Below are 26,673 nucleotides of genomic sequence, written 5' to 3'. Positions count from 1 at the left end.
TAATTCTTCTGTTCCTTTCTCCCTTTCTTCTCCTTTTGGTATTACCATTACATTTATGTTACATCTTACGCTATCATCTTCTTTCCTGTTATATAGGAAAGATAGAGAAGACTGGAGCTGACTATTTCTTCCCCCACTTTAAAGGCTAGAGGAGACTGTATTCCAGGTCTTTCATGGGCAGACTTTGGGTATATTTCAAAATGTTTTACTTTCCCCATCCTCTGTCAGATGCAAGATTTTTCTCGATCTTCACCCTGAGAACCTGATGGGGCTCCTGGAGGTGAAACTTACCAAAGTGTGGGCCACCCTCCAAGACTGGGCACCCATGGGTTTTTATTTCTCAAGCTAGTTCACATTTAGTCTACATAAGTTAGTCAATTATTCTTTAAGTGTTCCTACCCGTTGCTGGCTCCTGAAGCTACATCTGCTCCCAGGGAACTGTCATTCTCTGTATCCACATGTCTCTCCAGCTTCTGGGACAGTGGCTTTTACTGTGACCTCAGTTACCTGATGTAAATAAAAGAAGTTATTGAGTTTCAGGTTGTTCAGCTATTTTCCTGTTGTTAGGATAGTAGCAACAACTTCCAAGTCCCTTGTATGTCAGATAAGAAACAGTAAATCAACCCTTTCTTTGGAATAACCACTTTGGATTGTCTTTTGAAAAGTCTCCAGACTGCTATAGAAATATGAATGACACTAACACCTAATACTTATTAACATATCCAGATAGATGTGTATGTAATCTGAAAGCTGGATGCTGAGGGTAATAACAATAATAGAATAATTTGTTGTTGTTCAGTCACTAAGTTGTGTCTGACTCTTTGTGACTCCCATCCCACCCCCTCCACGGACTGCAGCATGCCAGGCTTCTCTGTCCTTCAGTATCTCCCAGAGTTTGCTCAAATTCATGTCCACTGAGTCAGTGATGATATCTAACCATCTTGTCCTCTGTCGTCCCCTTCTGCTCCTGCCTTCAATCTTTCCCAACATCAGGCTCTTTTCCAGTGAGTCAGCTCTTTGCATCAGGTGGCCTAAGTACTGGAATTTCAGCTTCAGCATCAGTCCTTCAAATGAATATTCAGGACTGATTTCCTTTAGGATTGGCTGGTTGGATCTCCTTGCAGTCCAAGGGACTCTCAAGAGTCTTCTTCAGCACCATAGTTCAAAATCATCAATTTCTTGCATTCAGCCTTCCTTATGGCTAATATTTATTGCATGATTTTAACATGTGATTTAGCATGCTCTATATTAGAGCATTTATATGCATTGCTTCGTTTAATGCCAATAATTATCCCTATTTAGTAAATATTATCACTAACCTTTTAAAATATTAATTTATTTTAATTTTAGGCTAATTACTTTACAATATTGTATTGGTTTTGCCGTATATCACCAACTTTTTAAAAAATAGAAGAAACAGCTGAGACTTAGATTGATTAAGTAGCATGCTCAAGAACATATAACTTGAGAGTATATCCCAACTATTTGAATATGGAATTTATACTGAACTACTGTGGAGGTACCAACTTTACCATTAGGACTGTGAAGATAGAAGTTTGAGAAATAGAGCTAGGGAGGGGAAAGACTCCATGCAGTGGAGTGCAAGTGCAAAATTTGATACCCAATTCACCATTGTGTTCCTACCTCTTCAATCTTTAATGTGTAAAGAAAGTTCTGGTTTCCTTCAAATTGTTAGGCAGAAGCCTAGGTGGCTCTGTGGAATATTCCAATCTCCAGAGGAAAGGAGAGAAGTTGGGTCTGAGGGAATGGGTGCTAGGTATTTGAAGAGCACCAGTGTTTATGTGATTGCCTTATGGTCGCACAGATACTTTGTGTCTGAACTTCCGAATCAGAATAAATATTTAAATGACTCTTCCTGGTATTCTTACCATGAGAAATGAGTCCTGTGCTGTGAAAAGAACTGAAGTAACCATGCCTAACAAATGAACCTGATGGAAATACACCCGTGGGTGTGATGATGCTCTCTCAGAAACAGACTGTGAATGTACTGGGGAATATTTCAGGATGGGAACGCCAAGATCCAAATGTGGCTGGCAACTTCAAGGGGCTTGGTCCATGGATGTTTCTTTTGAATATCATAGGCTCCCAATATAGCAACTGTTGGCAAGTGACATATGCCATTTGGGAAGGCTAGGAAGAATGGAAGGAAGCTGGGATTTATATTTTTTTTAAACTTTATTTATTTTTAATTGATCGATGATTGCTTATAATGTTTGTTTGATTTCCGTCATATATCAGTTATTTATTTACTTGGCTGTGTCAGGTCTTCGTTGCAGCATGCAGGATCCTTTGTTGTGGTGTACGGACTCTGGTTGTGCTGCAAGAGCTCAGTAGTTGTGGTGCATGGGCTTAGTTGCTCTGTGGCATGTCGGATCTTAGTTCCCCAACCAGGGACTGTATCCCTGTCCCCTTCATTGCAAGGCGGGTTCTTTACCACTGTACCACCAGGGAAGTGCCAGAAAGCTTCACTTTGAAGGTTGATGTTATTTTGACTGAGCAAGGATGTCCTATAGCAAACTGTTCTATGAAGGGACAGCTGAGCCACAAAGTGAAGCTGTTTATTAAACTTAGGGACCTCCAGCCAAATAATGAAAGCTTCCAGTTGATGAAGTTCAATTTGATGATCTCAAAGGCATTAAATATTAGAGGAATTACACACTGAAAACAATATTAGGGGTCTGCTCACATTCCAAACTCTGGTTCTTTGTCCTCAGATAAACAACCATCTTGAGAGTTGATCTATATGCTGCCCACACTTTGTCTCCCACCAGGTTGTCAGAATAAAACTAAACAGGTCTGGGGGGAGTGAAGTCTGATAATGTTGTCTGTCCAATAGGAAATAGATGATGGGGATATTAGGGGCAAGAGAAAAGCAGTGACAGCAGTAAGCTAGCAGCCCGTCGCCAGGAAGAGATGCTATGAAGAATGGAGTAAAAAACCCGAAAGACTTCTGAAATTTGATATAGGCATCTAGACGTGGGTAGGAGCCAATGAGGTAACTTTGTGAAGGATGGGTTTGTCAGGGTAGGATACCATCTATAAGGCTCGTCTGAACAAAATATAGTTTCTCTACCTACTTGCTAGGGTTACTTTTAGAGTGGCCTGTTAGGAGTTATACATTGTCAGTGGGTGAAAGTATTATGTTGCTGAGCAATGGTTAATCAAGTGGGTGAAAGTATTATGTTGCTGAGGAATGATTAATCAATTAGTGAAGATTTGTTTTTACTTAATTAGTCCATTAGCACCAGTTTTCACGAAGCAGAGCCAGAGGTTTAGAGGAGATATAATCCAGGATTGCAAAACTTTAGGGATGGAAAGCATTCTTTGTGCTGGATGACCACTCACCTGACAAGAGTGTAATGAATAAACTCTAAGCCTCTTGATTCTGGCTGCTCATATGGTAGTGTATAGTGTCCCCACATGCAGATTAAAAACAGACCTACAGAAGTTAAGCAAATTTTTCAAGATCTCAGAACTTGGGTGAACCCTAGATTTTGACCTAGAGCCATCTTGCTGTGAATCCACTTTGCCTTTTTGTGTATACTACATTATCCCCGAGGGCTGGAGGTGACCTGAAGATAACATTTCCCTATGCCACAGTTTTTTTAAAAACTCTATTGGGTACAAAGAATCCTTTATAAGGCTAGATGACAATTTGAAAAGTATTTGGGACTATCTGTGTCTCTCCCAAGAACATGTGAAGATTCCAGGCTATTCATCAGAAGTTACTTTGTAATTCCCATACACTCTTTAAATATTAATTCATGGGGGAAAAACAAAGCAATACGCAGAGAAAATGAAAATAGAGCTAATTGCACATGGATTCTCCCCAAAAAATGACATTAGAAAATGAAGCCATTTGTCTTTGAATGAAATGAATGTGTGGACTCATTTGCCTGCCCCTATTACTGCTATGTGAAAGTGAAGCAGCTCCATTTTCATTTCCCTTTCCTATCAAAGTTCCCAGAGGGACAATATTTTTGTTTAATGACCTTCAGAATGATTCTTTAGAAATCTGAGGCTATCAGAGTTGGAAGCAATGCGAAAATAATTGTGGATTATTATTGTATGACGGTAGTGGCAGCTGGACTATTTTTTTTCCTTTCTGTTCAGTCTTTCTTCTTCATTTTCCCAGAAACCTTATATCCCAAGTTTTAACTCAGAAGCAAATCTCATATAGGTGATAAACCTCGCCAGAATGGTACATAATATAATTTCAGACAGACCTTTAAGTGTTCTCTGGAAAGACCCTAGGGAGTGAGGCAGTTTTATATCTAGACACCCTAGATACTATTACTTTTATTTACTCTCTGACAATGTGTGTGGGTAGTTGTATTGGACATGAAGCAAGTATATCTCTTAAATATTATACCAGTGAACTTAAGTGTCAGTTTTTGTGTTTTGTTGTCCAAACTGCTATCATCGCAAAAAAAATTTTGTTACAGTAAAAACTAATAAATGGGTACTCACTCTCCCAAATCATTTTATGAACATGTGTCCACACTCGTGCAAAAGCAGGGCTGGGAGTTGAGAGTCAGTACCAATTTTACTTTTGCATCAATATTTAGGATTATGTGCAGAGGGTAGGAGTGAGGATGGGGAGAAGAAGAGGTAGAAGAGATATTGTATATACTAGGGGGAAAGTAGAAACTGCCTGCAACTATTATTCAGGTCATCTGCCTCATGATCAATTTTTTTTTCTTTGACTGATAAACCTTTTTTTTAATTTAAATTTTTATTTTTACTTTATTTTACGTTACAATACTGTATTGGTTTTGCCATACATTGATCACAGCAGTTTATAACAGCATGATCAATTTTTTAATTGCCTTAACTGATTGATCCAGTATTTACATGATAAAATACTTGACTTTCAATTCAATTCACCCCCTTACAGCTGTCCCCTACACCTTCACTAATCTTTATATAACTTTTGACCACCACTTTTGTTAAACATTTGAGATGTGTGGTAGACAAACTGGAACAATATGTAGAAAGTAGTCTAAGAAAATTATCAAAAGCCAAAGCCACTTGTTTGAATATTCTTACATACTCTGCTATTGTATCTCTGTCAGTCTATGGAAAGGTGTTAGCTATTCATTTCTAGTAAATCCAATTCCAGTAGCAACACATTCTTATCAGGAGAGCAAAATAATTGACTTCAAAAACCAAATCTTATTCTTTGGTCACAGATTACTGAACTCAGAAAGTAAGTGGATAATTTCTCCATCACCTTACTTCATCAAATTGTGTCCTTATTTTACCTAGCTATGTTTCTAGAGAATTCCTCAAGCTTAATTTTCTTGACCCCCTTCCCTACCCTCAATTATCCCACAATAGATCTCTTAACTATGCGGCGAGAGATTTTTGAATGTTATTATTAGTTTTTACTATAAGAAGTAGTGAAATCACTGCCAGTGAAAGCCAATTAGAAGTTTTTAATAATGCCTGAGACTCTTGTTGTCTATTATGTTGCTAAGCAAACACTGTCCTCTTAGAACTCTTAGCACATATCCCTGTTACATAGAAAGAACCAGGGCACTAAATGCCATTTAGTGACTAGGTTAGGAAGATCCCCTGGAGAAGGAAATGGCAACCCACTCCAGTATTTTTGCCTGGAGAATCCCATGGACAGAGGAGCCTGGTGGGCTACAGTTCACGGGGTCGCAAAGAGTCAGACACGACTGGGCAACTTCACTTTCACTTTCTACCTCTTTCACATTGGCAGATCTTGTATGCTTTTCTGTTTTTGCAGTATGTCTTTAAGGCCTTTCAGCTCTTAGGATCAGGCCTTTAAAGTGATTCTTAGAATGATAGTTGTGATGTTTCAATTGGATAAAATATGATGCCTTTGTGAGGTATTTTGTCATTGACATAACTCTTTAGCTATGTATTGTGAAAACTAAAGAGAAGAGTATAAAAAAGTATAAGTACTAAACTGAGATTACTAAGACTTAGTAATATAATTTTTTTTTTACTTAATTGAAAACATTTTCTCGGCAGGAATGCAAGCCAAAAATGTGGAGAAGCATCATAATACAGAAAGGAAATGCTCTTCTAATCCAGGAGGTTCAAGAAGAAGATGGGGGAAATTACACTTGTGAGCTTAAGTATGAAGGGAAACTTGTAAGAAGAACAACTGAATTGAAAGTTACAGGTAAGCATCAATTTTACCAAATCATAGCAAAGGAGACTTGAAGTGTAATTTGGTACAGGAAGAAAAAGGTTCCAAACAAAGAGTAAAGTTGCTGTGACTTTAGTATTAGCTACAAATGAAATAGTTGTGAAGGTCACAATTAATAAGTTGTAATGCTAAGCTTCATGTGGAATCAGTTCAGTCGCTCAGTCGTGTGCGACTCTTTGTGACCCCATGAACTGCAGCACGGCAGGCCACCCTGTCCATCACCAACTCCTGAAGTTCACCCAAACCCATGTCCATTGAGTCGGTGATGCCATCCAGCCATCTCATCCTCTGTCATCCCCTTCTCCTCCCACCTTCAATCTTTCCCAGCATCAGGGTCTTCTCAAATGAGTCAATTCTTCTCATCAGGTGGACAAAGTATTGGAGTTTCAGCTTCAACATCAGTCCTTCTAGTGAACACCCAAGACTGATCTCCTTTAAGATGGACTGGTTGGATCTCCTTGCAGTCCAAGGGACTCTCAAGAGTCTTCTCCAATACCACAGTTCAAAAGCATCAATTCTTCCACACTCAGTTTCTTTATAGTCCAACTCTCACATCCACACATGACTACTTGGAAAAACAATAGCCTTGACTAGACAGACCTTTGTTGACAAAGTATGTCTCTGCTTTTCAATATGTTGTCTAGGATGGTCATAACTTTCCTTCCAAGGAGTAAACATCGTTTAATTTCATGGCTGCAATCACCGTCTGTAGTGATTTTAGAGCCCAGAAAAATAAAGTCAGCCACTGTTTCCACTGTTTTCCCATCTATTTGCCATTAAGTGATGAGACTGGACGCCATGATCTTAGTTTACTGAATGTTGAGCTTTAAGCCAACTTTTTCACTCTTCTTTCAATTTCATCAAGAGGCTTTTTAGTTCTTCTTCAGTTTCTACCGTAATGGTGGTGTCATCTGCATATCTGAGGTTATTGATATTTCTCCCGGCAATCTTGATTCCAGCTGTGCTTCCTCCAGCCCAGCGTTTCTCATGATGTACTCTGCATATAAGTTAAATAAGCAAGGTGACAATATACAGCCTTGACATACTCCTTTTCCTATTTTGGAAACCGTCTGTTGTTCCATGTCCAGTTCTAACTGTTTCTTCCTGACCTGCATACAGGTTTTTCAAGAGGCAGGTCAGGTGGTCTGGTATTCTCATCTCTTTCAGAATTTTCCACAGTTGATTGTGATCCACACAGTCAAAGGCTTTGGCATAGTCAATAAAGCAGAAATAGATGTTTTTCTGGAACTCTCTTGCTTTTTCCATGATCCAGCGGATGTTGGCAATTTGATCTCTGGTTCCTCTGCCTTTTCTAAAACTATCTTGAACATCTGGAAGTTCACGGTTCATGTATTGCTGAAGCCTGGCTTGGAGAATGTTAAGCATTATTTTAACTAGCATGTGAGATGAGTGCAATTGTGCGGTAGTTTGAGCATTCCTTGGCATTGCCTTTCTTTGTGATTGAAATGAAACCTGACCTTTTCCAGTCCTGTGGCCACTGCTGAGTCTTCCAAATGTGCTGGCATATTGAGTGCAGCACTTTCACAGCATCATCTTCCAGGATTTGAAATAGCTCAACTGGGATTCCGTCACCTCCACTAGCTTTGTTCATAGTGATGCTTTCTAAGGCCCACTTGACTTCACATTCCAGGATGTCTGGCTCTAGGTGAGTGATCATACCATCGTGATTATACCATCATGATTATCTTGGTCGTGAAGATCTTTTTTTGTACAGTTCTTCTGTGTATTCTTGCTACCTCTTCTTAATATCTTCTGCTTCTGTTAGGTCCCTACCATTTCTGTCCTTTATTGTGCCCATCTTTGCATGAAATGTTCCCTTGGTATCTCTAATTTTCTTGAAGAGATCTCTAGTCTTTCCCATTTTGTTGTTTTCCTCTATTTCTTTGCACTGATTGCTGAGGAAAGCTTTCTTATCTCTCCTTGCTATTCTTTGGAACTCTGCATTCAAATGGGTATATCTTTCCTTTTCTCCTTTGCTTTTCACTTCTCTTTTTTTCACAGCTATTTATAAGGCCTCCTCAGACAGCCATTTTGCTTTTTTGCATTTCTTTTTCTTGGGGATGGTCTTGATTCCTGTCTCCTGTACAATGTCATGAACCTCCATCCATAGTTCATCAAACAATCTATCAGATCTAGTCACTTAAATCTAGTTCTCACTTCCACTGTATAGTCATAAGGGATTCGATTTAGGTCATACTTGAATTGTCTAGTGCTTCTCTCCACTTTCTTCAATTTCTGTCTGAACTTGGAAATAAGGAATTCATGATCTGAGCCATAGTCAGCTCTCGGTCTTGTTTGTGCTGACTGTATAGAGCTTCTCCATCTTTGGCTGCAAAGAATATATTTAATCTGATTTTGGTGTTGACCATATGGTGATGTCCATGTGTAGAATCTTCTCTTATGTTATTGGAAGTTGGTCTTTGCCATGAACTAGTGCATTCTCTTAGCAGAACTCTATTAGCCTTTGCCCTGCTTCATTTTCTACTCCAAGGGCAAATTTACCTGTTACTCCAGGTGTTTCTTGACTTCCTACTTTTGCATTCCAGTCCCCTATAATGAAAAGGACATCTTTTTGGGGTGTTAGTTCTATGTGGAATATGGGCAATTAATTTAGAGAACATGGTACCAGCTGCTGCATATCTGTTCTCCACTTTTATGTAAGGTTCTAAACTCTTCAGGGTATCACTGATGATTACTAAGCATTTCAGGAAAGATATACTGGAACCAGTTTAGAATGTGAACTTAACCCATATGTGGAATCTCCTTGTAAAGTGAAGGCTGCCTCAGAATGAGGTGCTGTTGGGCTCTTAGAATGAAATCATCTTCAACTGAATCCAAAATATCATTTATACAGAATTGCTCATAAATGAGTGATGTTACTGGGAGGTTCTCATGATTCTTAATTGGAGCAACTCCAAATGAATAGCACGTACATATGCATTATATATATATACATACATACATACATACACAATGGGCTTCTCTGGTGGCTCAAATGGTAAAGAATCCACCTGCAGTGCAGAAGATGTGGGTTTGATCCCTGGGTTGGGAAGATCCCCTGGAGGAGGACATGGCAACCCACTCCAGTATCCTTACCTGGAGAATCCCCATGGACAGAGGAGCCTGGTGGGCTACAGTCCATGGGGTCACAAAGAGTCAGACATGACTAAGCGACTAAGCACAGCACATGTATTTAATATCTGAAGTACAATTGAAGTGTAAATTAACAATCTTCTCATAATGGAAGAAAGACTCAGAAAATTCTTACCTGGTGGAGAATATTAGAAATTGATTTTCAGCAAAATGGAACAAAACCTAATACCATAAGTTAGCCCTGACAGTGGGTGTGATGGACCGTAAGAAACTGACAAAAATTCCACCTACTATATAGTTCCTGAGCAAGTCTGGGCTCATTTTCTTCTTGAGAGTCGCTTGGACTGCAAGGAGATCCATCCAGTCCATCCTAAAGGAAATCAGTCCTGAGCATTCATTGGAAGGGCTGATGTTGAAGCTGAAACTGCAATACTTTGGCCATCTAATACTTGATGTGAAGAACTGACTCATTGGAAAAGACCCTGATGCTGGGAAAGATTGAAGGCGGGAGGAGAAGGGGGTGACAGAGGATGAGATGATTGGATGGCATCACCAATTCAATGGACATGAGTTTGAGTAAACTCCAGGAGTTGTTGATGGACAGGGAGGCCTGGTATGTAAGAATTTACATACATATTTTTGTATTTTGGGTAAAATCTGAGCCATGGTAAAATTTGAAATTATCCAGAAAAGTGTTAATATTGATTGCAGTAATTAACTTATCATTAATGTACTTGAGAAGTTACCCATTTAACTATCTGATGTTGACATCAACTAGTTGGTTAGTTATAGCATATTCTCATTAATGTTAGGAGTACAGATTTCTCTTCTACAGTATTTTTTGTTTATGTCTAGCTAGCTGACTTTTTGGGGATAGTGTTAAAAATCAGTCTACTAAAAATGATACTTGCTTAGTAAGTTCATTTCTATGACTCATATATTTAATAAAGTTTTTGATCCTTGAGAGTCAACTAGTTTCTTTTTCACCTTTTTCTAAATTCTGAATATTGACAAAAGTGTAAAAATATATTTTATTAATTTTTTTACATATACATACTTTATAAAGTATGCATATATAATAATCATTCTTAGTCTGAGTTTATAAAGTACCTCCTGTGAAAGTTTGAGTTATTATTTTTATTAGAATTATATTTTGCTTCCCCCATGAGCTTTCAAAATAACTACCATATTGGGCCAATCTCAAATAGCAAAGATTTGCTTTTGTTTAATTTCTGATTTCCTCAGTGTGAACCAGACTTCTGCCTCATTCATGTAGAAGAATCTATCATAGGCAGTTTTACATCATTAATAAGGGACCTGACCCTGCACAGATCCTTGCAGTATCATCACTGTAACCAGAATCACAAAATTCTTATCAAATGCTTTCAGAGCACCTCCATTTGGGAGTCATTTGGTAAACTTTGTCACGTTCTAGTGTTTGGCTTATATTTTAAGTCAGACCAGAATAAAGTAAACACCGAACCTCTTTTATGCTTTCATCTATTGGATTATGGTGACAATATATTTGTTTCTTTCTTTGTAGATTCTGGAAAAGTTGAACTGGAGCTACTTATTTGGGGTGTCTTATAAGGTGTTAATTCACTTACCCTAAAATTTCAAAAGAGTTGAACTAGGGATTTAAAAGTTCACCTGAACTCTACCTCTCAGAGTTTTTCAGACTTTAATGTGCATCAGAAGCACATGGGGAAACCCAGGGGTGGTAAAATTGAGATGCCTTAAATACAGATTCCCGTTTATCTCCTCCAAATTCTAATATCAGTGAGCTTGGGAATTTAACTTTCTGTCCTGGGGACTCTTTTGTATGCCTTTCAAGGATCATTGAGAAATGTTAGCTGAGGGAATGATGCTAAAGAAGTCAGTCACAGGTTTCATTCTCTTGTAAGCATGTTAGTTCATACACACACATACACACACACACACACACACACACACACATGCACACACACACACACATACCCCAAAACTAATTTTTATAGGCCCCAAATTGTTTCACCTAAGCTCCTAAGAGCTGTTATTGTTGTAGCCACGCATTCTGGGAAACAAACTCACTCAGAAGGACAATGCAGATAGTGGAGTGCAGTTTATTACACCAGTGGGCCCAAGGCAGAGTCTCCTCTTAGCCAAGGACCCCAACCAGTTTTTGTGAAAACCTTATATACCCTAAGTGTATGTGGCTCAAAGCCACCTCCCTAAATTCTCTGAAACTAGTCTGAACAAAGGAAAAGAAAGACACAATCAAAGTTAATTTGTGATTCATATGCCTTAAGCCTAGGTAGTTAACAGTGGACAATTATCCATAGGCCTGTGGTCATACCCCAATAAGCATAATAGAATTTATGATTCTATTTGGTTACACAGATACTTAGGGTATTCTTTTAGGTGAGAGTCTAGGTACGAGTCCTGGGGCTCTTCCATCTCGGGGGGGGGGGGTCTGCTTTCTAGTTGGTATGTCATTTCCACAGATACTGAGCATATAGCTCAAAGCCCACAGTCCAGCCCAAGATGGAGTCCTGCTTTCAAGATGGAGCCTATTCTATTTCCTCCTTCATTATGAAAATAGAGTTTTGGTCACTAAGGAAAATCTGTCAAGGGAGGGTGAGGATAAAACCTCAGCCACTGAAAGAGTAATTTATTTATTTTCTATTTAAATAAAAATGTACCTTGTATGTATTACATACTAGAAAAAAATAATTCAGACTTATCCTTGGGCCATTGTTCATATAATAAAATATCAAGTTGGTGTATTTATTTACACAGTTCAAATGTTATACTTGACATAGAGAAAAAAAATGGCTTCTTGGTATGGAAGTACAAGAGGTTGCTCTGTGAAGATTTATTTTTATTTGTTGCTGCTGCTGCAATATTGTCTAATTGTATTAGTCTTCCTTTCCTTGATTAAAGAGGAATTAACAGATTGTCCTCTCATATTTCAAAATATGGAGAAGGCAATGGCAACCTACTCCAGTACTCTTGCCTGGAAAATCCCATGGACGGAGGTGCCTGGTGGGCTGCAGTTCATGGGGTCGCTAAGAGTTGGACACGACTGAGCGACTTCACTTTCACTTTTCACTTTCATGCAATGGAGAAGGAAATGGCAACCCACTCCAGTGTTCTTGCCTGGAGAGTCCCAGGGACAGGGAAGCCTGGTGGGCTGTGGTCTATGGGGTCACACAGAGTTGAACATGACTGAAGTGACTTAGCATTTCTAAATATAATGCTGGAATTATTTAAAGAGTAACTTGCTTATACTTGTTTTGAGTTTAGCAATATGCAGGCATGGGCTAGGAATTTTAATACAAAATTCATAAGATTGCTTAATTACAAAATCAGGTAGATAGAGATTTTTAAGATTGTGTATTGCAACTGTGCAAGTTTTAAAGGATGAATTTCTGGCTGTTTTTTAAATTTATAAATCTGAGAAATACTTCTTCAGTGAAATAAGTGTTCTCTTAAAGTCTATTGGTGTTACTTGCTTTAAATAGATCAGTTATTTAAAAAGATCCAGTTATTCAAAACTGATTAGTTAGAAGGTAGTCATTGGCTTTATGAAATGATTTTTTTCAATATAAAAGAATTTGTCATAAGATTTAATTTCAATAATCAGCTGTCCTACTGCATTTTAGTAGGATTTTGTTCAAATGCAACTTTTCTGTAATACTTTTAATATTTAAATCATAGCAGACTTGTACGGTGTTATTATAGACATTTCTTTTTAATCTTTTGGAGGCTGCAGATAAATAGGGGGTAGTTTAAGAACATATAGACATGTATATAATACCGTAGTTAGGCCAAAGATGCCAACAACTAACAGTTTCCCACAGCATATTTCAGGTGGTTTTTGCTAAGATTTGTTTTTCCTCTTTATTCTCACATTGAATTTTGTGTGGAAGGCTAGTTGAAGTGATAAGGAGAGAAGGGAAGGTTGATTATATGGGAATGTAAAACAGGTGATTACAGAAGGAGGAGGAGAAGAGGAGTGGTAGAGGGTGAGCAAGATAATGGACTGTATGTGTGTGTTCAATCCTCAGTTTTGTTTGACTCTTTACAACCCTATGGATTGTAGCCTGCCAGACTCCTCTGTCCATGGCATTCTCCTGGCAAGAACAGGAGTGAGTTCCCGTGCCCTCCTCCAGGGGATCTTTCCAACCACGGATTGAACCACATCCCTTGCATCTCCTACACTGGCAGGTGGATTCTTTACCACTAGCACCACCTGGGGAGAAGAAAATGGCAACCACTCCAGTACTCTTGCCTGGAGAATCCCAGGGAGAGAGGGGCCTGGTGGGCTGCCGTCTATGGGGTTGCACAGGGTCAGGCAGGACTGGAGCAACTTAGAAGCAGAAGCAGTGTTGCAGGAAGGGGGACCCTTCCAGGGACCGAAACTGGGCTCTTGTCTAACAGTCAGAAATGAATTGTCTGAGGAGACACATGTGCTGACAAAGCAAGAGATTTTATTGGGAAAGGGCACCTGGGTGGAAAGCAGCAGGGTAAGGGAACCCAGGAGAACTGCTCTGCCGCGTGGCTCAGTCTCGGGTTTTATGGTGATGGGATTAGTTTCAGGGTGGTCTTTGGCCAATCATTCTAATTCAGTCTTTCCTGATGGCTCACACATCGCTCAGCCAAGATGGATGCTAGCGAGAGGGATTCTGGGAAGTGGACAGACATGCAGTGTCTCCTTTTGACCTTTCCCGAACTCTTCCGGTTGGTGGTGGCTTATTAGTTCCATATTCCTTATCCTTATCCTTATCCTTATCAGGATCTCCTGTCATAAAGCAGCTCATGCAAATGGTTACTACGGTGCCTGGCCAGGGTGGGCGGAAAACCAGGTGGACTAAGGATAATGGACTAAGTGAAAGCGAAAGTCGTTCAGTCATGTCCGACTCTTTGTGACCCCATGGACTGTATAGTATTCTCTAGGCCAGAATACTGGAATGGGTAGCCTTTCCCTTCTCCGGGGGATCTTCCCAACTCAGGGATTGAACCCAGGTCTCCCACATTGCAGGCGGACTCTTTACCCACTGAGCCACAAGGGAAGCCCTATGGGCTAAGGTTTCCTATTACAATAAAGTAGAATGTCTGCCTTGAAAAGGTCAAAGACAGTCATAAATTACAGGAGCTCCCAAAATGAACCCAAGCAGGAAGCCAACACTAATTAACTGTATTTAGAATATAATTCACCCTTCACCTGACAAATCATTCACAAATACATTATTTTATGCAGCGTTTTAGAAATGCATATTGACTATTTAGGATAAACATTAACCTGTTCTCTGGGGAAATATGCAAATAATGCCTCTACTCCTGATTCTTTTAAACAGCTCTAGAGTTCCTGATTTAAGACTCTTTAGTTATTAGGGATAAGAGATTTCTTAACCCATTGGTGTCTGATTGTCATGGTTGGAAAGAGAGGTTTATTCATGAATAGGTTACAAAGATTTGCTGCTAGATTACTATAAGCAATAGCAGCAAATCAATCTGGACATACAAATCTTGATTAAAATGCAAACCAGAAGTCTTTGGTGAAGATTTTCAAATCCATGGCTTCAGTAAATGTTTTTCATTTCACTTTGCAAAGTTAAAACCAACTGTAGTACATTGTTGCAGATGTCAGTTAGACTGCATAGCCTGTTAGAATAATCTTCCTTTGGTGTGGAGAATGGCATCTATTTACACATAGAGGAAGTAGTTTTGCATCAGATTTGAAAACAGACTTTTCCTGAACTCTGGCTCCTTTATGCTTCTATTGTTAATCCTGAGACACTGGGATGAGAATGGTTTTAGGAAAAACAGTGGAATTTAGAGATTCGGTGGAGAGTTGGGGGAATTTAAAAAGTGGAGATTCTGACTGAGTGATAATAATACAACAGGAGAAATGATTTCTGAGCCAACAACTAAGTAATTAGATTGGGGGGCCCCAGAGAGCTAATGTCTATTGACAGCTCACCATGTAGCAGACATTGTGCTTAGTATATTTCATTCATTTTCTCATTTATTCATCACAACAACCACATGAGAGTGGATATTATTATTTCCCCCATTTTATAGAAGATGAGACTAAAACACAGAGAGGTGAACTTATGTCTCAAGGTCACATACTTTGTAATGGGCCAAGTACAGATATGAATCTAGGTCTTTCTAACTCTCAAGTATAACTTTTCAAACATTGCCAAACACTAACCATACAATTTCATCCATCAATATGTATTATGTACATTGAAACAGATATCAAAATATTGATCACACTGTGCACCATTCTACTATGATGTCCTTTTTGGACATTAACTGTTTGGTCTTCAATAAGTCCCTGGTTTGTTGTAGCCACGTGTTCTGGGAAACAAACTCACTCAGAAGGACAACGCAGATAGTGGAATGCAGTTTATTACACCAGTGGGCCCAAGGCAGAGTCTCCTCTTAGCCAAGGACCCCGACCAGCTTTTGTGAAAACCTGTATACCCTAAGTGTACGTGCCCAAACCCACCTCCCCAAATTCCCTGAAACTAGTATGAACAAAGGGAAAAGAAAGATACAATCAAAGTTAACTTGTGATTCATATGCTTTAAGCCTAGGTAGTTAACAGTGGACAATTATCAATAGGCCTGTGGTTGTACCCCAATAAGTATAGATAGAATTTATGATTCTATTCAGTTACACAGATAATTAGGGTATTCTTTTAGGTGACAGAGAGTCCAGGTACTAGCCCTGGGACTCTTCCTTCTGGGAGCCTGGTTTTCCAGTTGGTAGGTTGTTTGCATAGATACTGAGCGTATAGCTCAAAGTCCACAGTCCAGCCCAAGATGGAGTCCTGCTTTCAAGATAAAGCTTCTTCTGTCTGTTTCCTCCTTCAGGTTGCATTTAGATTACCCCAGAAAGAATACACTTGACATTTTGGAGCCTAATCCTTAGCTGTCAATGAGCAACTTAGATGAGATCAGTAGTAATTAACTCAGAATTTAGGATGATGCCAGGAGAAAAACAAGGAACAGTGTGGCGCCAGGAGAAATAAGAATATACCAAAGATGGAATTTTCCAAGCTGTATGTTTTGGTGCCATATGACCCTGTTAATAGAAAATCCATGTTGAGAAAAAAAGTAATCCACTAAGATTCATTGCAGTTATGGCAATGATTTCATGTTAGTTATTCTCCATTTAATCAATGGAGAATATTATAGTTAAACAACATTGATTCAGTATGTAGAGAATAATCATCACATAAATCAGGGCCTACTCTGTGCAACCAGGAGTGTAAGATCCAAGTCTCTAATGTGGTTCTTGAGGAGATGGGTAGAAACAGAATTATGTTCCCTTTGAAATCTGTGAAAACTTTAAATGTGTTCATTAAGACAAATAGTGTTTCTCCAACTGTATTCTATGGCGCTCCAATTCTAAAAGATTTTAGTAGTTATTTTTCAGAGAGAGAAAGGAAAGGAGAGAGGGGACTAGAGAGAGGTTCTGTGGCAATGTGTTAATCTGCTGGGTCAAACTTATATAGCTTTTCTTTTTGCAAGGCATTTTGAGGCATCTTACTGCATATAATATTCTAATATGTATTATAATTTTCTAAAACTTTTCCTACATAATTATTTAATAACTTAAATAATTTAATAACTTAAATAATTATTTAAATTATTAAGTTAAATTTAAAAATTATTTAAAGCTTTTTCTAAATAATTTTCTAAACTTTTAAGACCACATAACCCTTTTTCCCCTGGTTGAGAGTATCTGAGAATGCTGTTTCATAGAACAAAATGTAAAAAAAAAAAAAAAAAAAGCTAAGTGAGTAGTCAAGTAAGTACCTAGTATATTGGCATCCTACTGATGACTGTATCAATATAAGATACTTAACAGGCATTAACTTTATGTTACAATTATGATCTTGGTTTCTGTTGTTTATCTTATTTGCTCAACTAGTCTCTAAGCTCCTTAAGGAGGGATTTGTTGACTAATTCTTTTCCATGTCCCCAAGTGTTGAGCACATAGTAAGTATTCAGATATTATATGTAGCATGGATGGGTTGGATGTTTATTTCATTGATGAATGCTTCAGTTGGGTACAAATAAGACATCTTTGTATTTGTAGAGAACTTTATGATTTTGAAACAGTTTCACTTCTGAGATCTCATTCTGTTTCTCACAGAACTTTATGGAGTTGGCAGCAAAGAATGTTGTTGTTATCATTATTCATATTTTTTAGCAGAGTTAATTTTTTCAGCTCAGAGTGTTTAAGCCATTTACCCTGAGCCGGGAGCTGGTGAATGGCATAGTGAGGACTAGAACCCCTATCTTCTGATTCCTAACACAATACTTTCCTATCTTACTCTACTGTCCATAGTTCCTTAACCCTGGGTTCTGAGCCAGAAGAAAAAGAGATGTACCCCAAGGAGAACTCCAAAGATGGTGCTTCAGAGCTCAGATCTATGGTATTCTGTATCCTGTGCAGGCTCATGCTCCATCACTGAGTCTTGTCTGACTGTGACCTCATGGACTGTAGCCTGTCAGCCTCCTCTATCCATAGGATTCTCCAGGAAAGAATATTGGAGTGGGTTGCCATTTCCTTCTCCAGGGATCTTCCTGATCCAGGGATTGAACTCCTGTCTCCTGCATTGCAGATGGATTACTGCATTGCACCACCAAGGTAGCCCATGGATCCCTGAAATAACATGTTATTTTAAATGCTTTTTTGCCAATCCACTGTTTTGGCTTTAAGAAGAAATAGCTCTGATTCAATTCCTTCTATAAAAGGAAAAGCATTTAATGCTGATGGCTGAATCTAAGCCAGTGAAGGGGAAATTCCCTAATCAATACTTAAATGCTTCTAGCAGCCAGGCAGGTCATATACCTGAGTGACTGTGTGAGGCCACAGGGAGAGGCAAGTTGGGGAGAATCTTAGCAGTACCAATTCAGCCCTATCTGATTGCTGTTATATGACATAAATTAAGGATCCAGTGCTGCTAGGCTCTCTAATTTTTGAAGAGATGCTAGAAGTCTGAATTTTTGTGTGAAAATCCCTTGCTTGTTGAGGACTGTGTGGACCAAATAAAACATTGTAGTAGTAGTACTGTTAGTAGTAGTCACTCAGTCATGTCTGACTCTTTGTGACCCCGTAGACTGTAGCCTGCCAGGCTCCTCTGTCCATGGAATTCTCTAGGCAAGAGTACTGGAATGGGTAACCATTCCTTTCTCCCGATCCCCCAGATAGGGATTGAACTCATGTCTCCTGCATTGCAAGCAGATTCTTTACCATTTGAGTCACTGCTGCTGCTGCTGCCACTGCTGCTAAATTGCTTCAGTCGTGTCCGACTCTGTGCGACTCCATAAGACATCAGCCCATCAGGCTCCCCGTCCCTGGAATTCTCCAGGCCAGGAATACTGGAGTGGGTAGCCATTTCCTTCTCCAATGCATGAAAGTGAAAAGTGAAAGTGAAATTGTTCAGTAGTGCCCGACTCTTAGCGACCCCATGGACTGCAGCCTACCAGGCTCCTCTGTGCATGGGATTTCCCAGGCAAGAGTACTGGAGTGGGGTGTCATTGCCTTCTCCCCTGAGTCACTAGGGAAGCTCAAATAAAATATGCCTGTGGGCTAAATTCTATTTGGAGACTGCTTATTCATGACCTATGCCTTAAGGGATTTCACTCAGTAGCACTTTTAAACAAGTGACTGACTGTGTGGATGGTGCAGACTCTGCTCCCTATTTCCATCTCCAGCAACAAGTGGGAAAAAAATCTTTAAGTGGCTTGAGGAGCAGTTAATAGACTAACTGGGAATAGCACTCAGAAGAATCTAATAGACTGGTCAATCCAAGTGGAGAGTGAAGGGCACAATTTATGGATATAATACTACAAGAGGGGTATTGACAAATGGATCGCCTTCCAAAGAAGAGCAATTTAGATGATGAAGCAAGCTGGTCTCAAATGTTTCAGATAAATGAAGGGCCCTGGGGATAAAGCACCCACCTTAGAGCTGCCCTGAAACGGTGGCATGTGAAGCACAGAGGGGAACAAATCACTGGTGTGTGTTCTCTCTCCCTGTTCCATCTGAGCAGCCAGTTAGCATGCTCTGAATGTCGGTATCCTGATTATCACATGAGAATATATCTCATTTATACCTTTTGTGTGACTTAATGAGGAAAGGCCTCAGCAGTCAATAGTTCTTGGCGACATTAAGGGAACTTTCACATGACTGACTGTGCATTTCATAATTGACTGTTTTTTTGCAGTCACAGGTGCACAAGTCTTATGACCCAAACCGGCTTGCAGCAGCTCCTTTGCCTTTCCTCCTAGGCCTCCCTCTTTTCCTGGGTCACCCTGGCCTTTCCTACCCTACCCCACCCAACCCGAATGACATCTTTTTCAATCTCCAGCTCTTCTATATGTCCTCATGTCCTATCTTCTCTGTATCCCATCTCCCCAGACCCTCACTTTCTGGTGGGGTGGATCTAATATCTCAATGAAATAAATTCAAGACTGCTTATGGCTAGAATGTTTCCCTTCTAAGCAAACATATTTGCAAGTTAATAGATACTTCAATCCTGTAACTCGCGGGCATGACTAATAGTGGGAATTTCTGGCAGCTTTTCATTGCCTGTGGGGGGGGGGCCTTTCCCAGAGTGCCACAATTCATACCCAGCAGGTGGCTGTTTGCTCCTTCTAGAAACAAGGTCAGCTCTACTCATGACCTTGATGGACAAGGAGGAAAGAAAAAGCCTACTTAGAATTAGTGGAAAAGAGGGCCTTGAATCAGTCTAAAGAGTGATTTTTTCCCTTTCTCTTCTGCCTCTTTTATTTTGTCTCTCCTTTCCCTTATTTCCCTCCCTTTGCCTCAACCTATGACACAGAGCTGGGGTTTCCCAGGTGGCTCAGTGGTAAAGAATCTGCCTGCCAGTGCAGAAGGATGCAGGAGATGCAGGTTCAATCCCTGGGTCAGGAAGATCCCCTGGAGGAGGAAGTGGCAACCCACTCCAGTATTCTTGCCTGGGAAATCCCATGGACAGAGGAGGCTGGCGGGCTATATAGTCCATGGGGTCACAAAGAGTTGGACATGACTGAGTGACTTAGCACATGCGTGACACAGTGCTATCTCTTAACCCTATTGGTGACAGCCAGGTTCAAAGAGATTTCTAGTCTCTGTCCTAGGAAAATGTTTGTGTCATGTGTCTATGCCCTACAGGGAGATGAACGAACACTGTTAAACTGTCCCATCAGCAGAAAGGCACTTCTGTTTCTCTGCACAGTCAAGGACTGTGGCAATGTTCATTCCTGTGGGATTATTTCACAAGTGGCTGTACAGGAGACAAGCTTGGAGGGCTAGAGGTGAGCAAGTTATAGCATGTGGCTGCAGGATGTGGCAAACATGCCCACTCTAGGCCAGTTCTGCTCCAGTGGCTCTCTTCCAGTACCTGAGGTGATCAATGACTCCTTGGCTGACTTTTCTGATTTGAGTTAGGGGCACAAGAGGGGGTTTCTTTGGAAGGAATTGTCTTATGACTCTTACAAGTATAGGTATCTGAGATCTGTAAGCACAGATTTCCCTAGTTCCATTATGTTCACCTGTAAGATTCTCAGCTACCTTGCTCTCTGCTAACCTGAAATCAGTGGTTTGAGAAGTCTGAGAATATTCTATCAAGCTACCCTTGTAAAGGGATAAAGACTCAAAACTTGATATGGTGGGAGACTAGCCATGAACTGGATTCAACAGAGTGGAGTAGATGCACAGAGAATGCCCACTTACTGGGTCAGGCAGTGTACTTTACAATCAGTCAAATTTCACAACAACCTTAAAAAAGTTGGTGATATTATCTTTATAAGGGAAAAAAATGGAGCCTCAGGATATTCATCTATGATCATACAGCTAGTAAGTGGTGGGGCTAGAATTCCCTGGTGGCTCAGAGGTTAAAGCGTCTGCCTGCAGTGTGGGAGAACTGGGTTCGATCCCTGGGTCGGGAAGATCCCCTGGAGAAGGAAATGGCAACCCACTCCAGTATTCTTGCCTGGAGAATCCCATGGGCAGAGGAGCCGAGTGGGCTATAGTCCACAGGGTTGCAAAGAGTTGGACGTGACTGAGCGACTTCACTTTCTACTTTCTTTCTCTGTTCTAAAACCTTGCTGTTAAAGCAACATGATGGACTACCTCCATGGCTCTTGCACGCAAGAGCAATCCGTAAATGCCTTTAACTCCTTACTTTTCAGCTTGTTTGCCTGTTTCATGCCTTTATACTCTTTGTCAGGAAACATTTGCACTTCTGGACTTCTTCCAGGAAGTCTTCACAGATTAACTTCATTTTACAATCATTTCTTTCTCCTAAGTTCCCCTGGCAATTTAGTAAAAGTTTTCACCACACTGTCTGATGCTAATTTATAATTTATTATCTTAGACATCTTTGTGTAGGTTTTGTCTCATCAATTAAATTAATGTTCTTTAAGATTCTTTGTTCCTTTGCAAAGTTTTATCTTGACATTTAGACACAAAATACAATTATGGAGCTAGGAGCTGGGCTCAGTATTTTCACAAATGTGACCTCATTTAGGCATCAAAAGAAAAAGAAAGAAAGAAAGAAAGAAATCCTGTGAGGTATTGTCACCTTAGCCCCATTTTACAAATGCTGAAGTTGAAATTTGGAGATGTTAAGTAATTTTCTCAGTGTTTTACAACAACTGAATGATAATGCAGGTTTGAAGATTCAGATGCCTATTGTTTCCTCAAAGCCTGAGCTCTTCCACTAGTAAATGCTTATAGAACCATGTATTGCTTATAGTACTATGATCTGATTTGACTACAGTATTCTCATATGTAGATGATTAAAACATATACACACACACACATAGAAATTTTAGCAAAACAAAGAGTAGATTTTAACAAAATAGAGATTCTAAGGAAGACCTGTAAAAAACTGAAAACTTGATTTGCTCCCTTGTATACTGACCCAGAACCAGAAAAATATGATTCAAATCCTTAGTAGCTGTGTGATTCTGAGAATTTCCATTTACCCTTCTGAATTTCAGTTTTTTCTTCTTGCAAAATGGGGAGGTATAATATCTATGCCGAGTGAAGAAAATATAGGAGAAACACTTAAAATGGTGTCTGGGAAATAGTAGGTACTCAATAAATGATATTAATTATTATGATTAGTATCATTATCATCATCATCATTATTACTAGAACACTTGCAAAGATGACCTCACAGCCATTTAACACAAGAAAGCAGTCTGATAAATGGTCTAAGAAAAATTGATATTTTTAATAGGGTGCTTCATTTACAGGGGATGAATTTTAAAAATTAGGAAGTTAACCTGGGGCTATGACAAACTCTTAGGGCTATGTAGCCCTAAGCAAAGGGCTACATAAGTTGGTATTTTGGGCAAAACTGTTTCATCCAGGGAGATGCAATCGTGTGGAATAATTTGTCAATTAAGGTGGTCACTGCAAATATTGTTGTCTATAAAAATGAGCTTTTGTAGCCAGCAAAACATTTTAATGATGTGTGAGCCCAGAGCAAAGGCTGCTGAGACAAAGCTGAGGGGAAAATGAGTCCTGAGGACAAGCATGTTAAAGAGAATGGCCTTTTCCTGTCCAGCAGTTCCTTATGTCATTATGATTCATCAGTGGTGGTTTATAAAAGGCAGTTAAATGGCCTCCTTTGGCTGTCAAATAGGAAAATAACTCATCAGCTCGAGTCCATAAGTCATTTCTTGGTACTGGGAGAACTTCATATAGCTAGAAGCTCTCCGTGATGTGGTACCACGCTCCCGCGAGACTACTGAAAAGCCTCAGATGCCGAAGCCTAAGTGACGAGCTGCACAGGGTCTGCAGGCAGAGAAGGGTGATTCCTTTCTGGGCACATTGCCTTGATCCTCTCTGACTGTTTAGAAAAAAAACATTCAATTGTATATCTGGATTATAGTAATCATTTGATATAGCTGGGTTAGTGTTAGGGTTGGATGAGTTCATTTTAATGTTTTGAATCCTTTGCGTCAGACTTTACTTGTAGTTTCTGATAATTCTCTTCAACTGTATTTTGGGAAATTGAGATGGAAAGGCAGTGGTCATAATGTTCAGGGACATGGGATCAATACCCCGAGTCATTTGCTCAATTTTGAAATTCAGGGCTTCATAGCTTTACTATAAGCTATGGTATAAAAGTTACATGTGAAATAATTGGGGTTGAATTTTTCTGATAAAAGGTGTTTAATATCATAATTAATATAATCCTCCTTGCTTCTAAAACCAGACACTTGTTAGTATCAATACCCTTATATATTGTGCCAGTAAAATTATCTTCATGCTGCTGCTGCTAAGTTGCTTCAGTCATGTCCGACTCTGTGCGACCCCAGAGATGGCAGCCCACTAGGCTCCCCCATCCCTGGGATTCTCCAGGCAAGAACACTGGAGTGGGTTGCCATTTCCTTCTCCAGAGCATGAAAGTAAAAAGTGAAAGTGAAGTCGCTCAGTCGTGTCCGATTCTTCACGACCCAATGGACTGCAGCCTACCAGGCTCCTCCATCCGTGGGATTTTCCAAGCAAGAGTACTGGAGTGGGGTGCCATTGCCTTCTCCGAAATTATCTTCATAATACTATTTAATTTGTTTACCTCCTGTCTACAATGAGGGCAACTGGTGGCACAGAGAGTAAAGAATACGCCTGCAATGCTGGTGACCTGGGTTCAGTTGCTGTTTGGGGAAGATCCCATGGCAGAGGGCATGGCAACCCATTCCAGTATTCTTGCCTGGAGAATCCCATGGACAGAGGAGCCTGGTGGGCTGTAGTCCATAGGGTTGCAAGGAGTCAGACACTGAGTGACTGAGCACTCACACTGTCTACAATATGAGGTGAAAGGTGAATAGGACATTTTGGGGCAAGTGAGCAAGTGTTTATTATCTAATTCCATGATTATTAAGCCTGAATACACAATCAGCATATTTTATATTTTTTAAACTTCATCAAATCCTCATTGTGCTAAATAAGTAGAAGTGAACTACAAAGAGAAATGCTCAGCTGTAATTGTGATTGTAGTATAAAATGGTGAGACTAAACAAATGAACACATGTATAAGTATATTAATAATTGCAATAAGTGATAGAAAGGAAACTAACTGAGAAATAGGTAGGCCCTCACTTTAAACAAGATCACTGGGGAAAGTCTACTTGAAGCAAAATAACTTTTAAGCAGTTCCCTGAAGTTTAAGAAAAAACCATCTAGGTGAAGAGTGGACAAAAAATATTTCAGAGGGAGCAGCACGTGTTGGCTTTGAGGTGCCAAAGATCCTGCTTGCTTAGGAAGCAGGGAGAGAGCAGTGTGGTGGGATCACAGGGTTTTGGACAAAATGAGATTGGAAAGGTAGAAAAGGACAAAAGAGCGCCATGCCACAGGGTTTTGATCTTTATCTGAAGAGTGGGAGGGCACCATTGGATAATTTTAAGTAGAGCAATGTCATATTCCTTCTGACTTACATAAAAAAAAAAATCTTCCTTTAGATGCTGCGTGGATAATAGATGGACAGAATCAGGGAGACAAGTTAAGAGGCCATTATATCTTCTTTACCAATTCCACTGTTGGTGAACACCTAGGTTGCTTCCATGTCCTGGCTATTTAAATAGCACTACAATGAACATTACAGTACATGTGTCTTTTTGAATTATGGTTTTCTTTGAGTATATGCCCAGGAGTGGGATTTCTGGGTCACATGGTCATTCTCTTTTTAGTTTTTAAGGAATCTTTACTGTGTTCTCCATGTGGTACATATATACAATGTATATGTGGTACATATATACTCAGTAATAAAAAGAAATGAAATTGCGTTATTTGCAGAGACATGGATGGATCTAGAGAATGTAATATAGAAGAAAGTAAATCAAGTGAAAGTGAAGTCGCTCAGTTGTGTCCAACTCTTTGCGACCCCGTGGACTATAGCCCACCAGGCTCCTCTGTCCATGGAATTTTCCAGGCAAGAGTACTGAAGTAGATTGCCATTTCCTTCTCCAGAGATTTCCTGACCCAGGGATCGAACCCAGGTCTCCTGCATTGCAGGCAGATGCTTTACCGTCTGAGCTACCAGGGAAGCACAAATATATTAATGCATGTATGTGGAATATGAAAAAAATTGGTATAGACAATCTTATTTACAAAGCAGAAATAGAGACACAGACATAGAAAACAAATGTATGAATTCCAAAGGGGAAAGGTGGGTGGGATGAATTGGGAGATTGAGATTGACATACGTATACCATTGATAGACATGTATAAAATAGACAACTAATGAGAACCTACTGTATAGCACAGGGATCTCTACTCAGTGCTCTATGGTGACCTAAATGGAAAGGTTATCCAAAAAAGAGGATATATGTATATGTATAGCTGATTTATTGTGCTATACAGCAGAAATGAAACAAAACACTGTAAAGAAACTATACTCCAATAAAAAATATTCATGACTTCTAAAAAGTAAAAAAGAAAGAAAACATAAAAGGAAAAAAAAGAGGCTATTGCAGCATCCAAAAGGAAGATGATGATGGCTTGGACTGAAGTGGTGGCAATAGTAAAATTTAGACAGATTCAAGACATATAACAGAGATAAAAATGATTAGAATTCCTCTTGATGATTCGTAGGTTTTTGGTAAGTAATACAGTAGATAGCAGTGGTATTTACTGAAATGGGGAGGAGTCAGGAGGCAAGATTCAAGAGTTGTTTTGATGTTGTTGTTCAGTCACTGAGTCCTGTTGGACCCTTCGCAAACCCATGGACTCCAGGCTCCTCTGTCTTCCACTATTTGCTGGACTTCCCTCAAATTCATGTCCATTGAGTCAGTGATTCTATCTAACCATCTCATCCTCTGCACCCTCTTCTTTTGCCTTTGATCTTTCCCAGCATCAGAGTCTTTTCCAGTGAGTCGGCTCTTCACATCAGGTGGCAGAGTATTAAAGCTTCAGCACCAGTCGTTCCAATGAATATTTAGGGTTGATTTCCTTTAGGATTGACTGGTTTGATCATGCAGTCCAAGCGACTCTCAAGAGTCTTCCCCAGCACCACAATTCAAAAGCATCAATTCTTCAGCACTCACCCTTCTTTAAGGTCCAACTCTCACATCCGTACATGACTACTGGAAAGACCATAGCTTCAACTGTATGTACCTTTGTTGCAAAGTGATCTCTCTGCTTTTTAATATGCTGTCTGGATTTGTCATAGCTTTCCTTCCAGGGAGCAAGTGTCTTTTCATTTCATGGATGCAGTCACCGTCCACAGTAATTTTGCTGCCCAAGGAAAAAACTATGTCACTGCTTCCACTTCTTCCCCTTCTATTTGCCATTAAGTGATAGAACCAGATGCCATGATCTTAGCTCTTTGA

General features: G+C 39.7%; 1 protein-coding gene across 1 annotated transcript in view; it reads left to right on the top strand.

Moving 5' to 3' along the window:
- IL1RAPL2 (interleukin 1 receptor accessory protein like 2) overlaps positions 1-26,673 on the top strand; it is a 582,426-nt gene that overhangs the window by 49,450 nt on the left and 506,303 nt on the right. The window contains exon 3 of the mRNA XM_040266517.1: positions 6,025-6,178. Within this exon, the coding sequence (XP_040122451.1) occupies positions 6,025-6,178 (154 nt within the window). The remainder of the gene's footprint in view (positions 1-6,024; positions 6,179-26,673) is intronic.

Source organism: Oryx dammah, unplaced genomic scaffold (assembly GCF_014754425.2).
Source record: "Oryx dammah isolate SB20612 unplaced genomic scaffold, SCBI_Odam_1.1 HiC_scaffold_23, whole genome shotgun sequence".
Lineage (NCBI taxonomy): Eukaryota > Metazoa > Chordata > Mammalia > Artiodactyla > Bovidae > Oryx > Oryx dammah.
The sequence above is the reverse complement of the archived record's forward strand: the minus strand, read 5'-3'. Positions and strand labels throughout refer to the sequence as shown.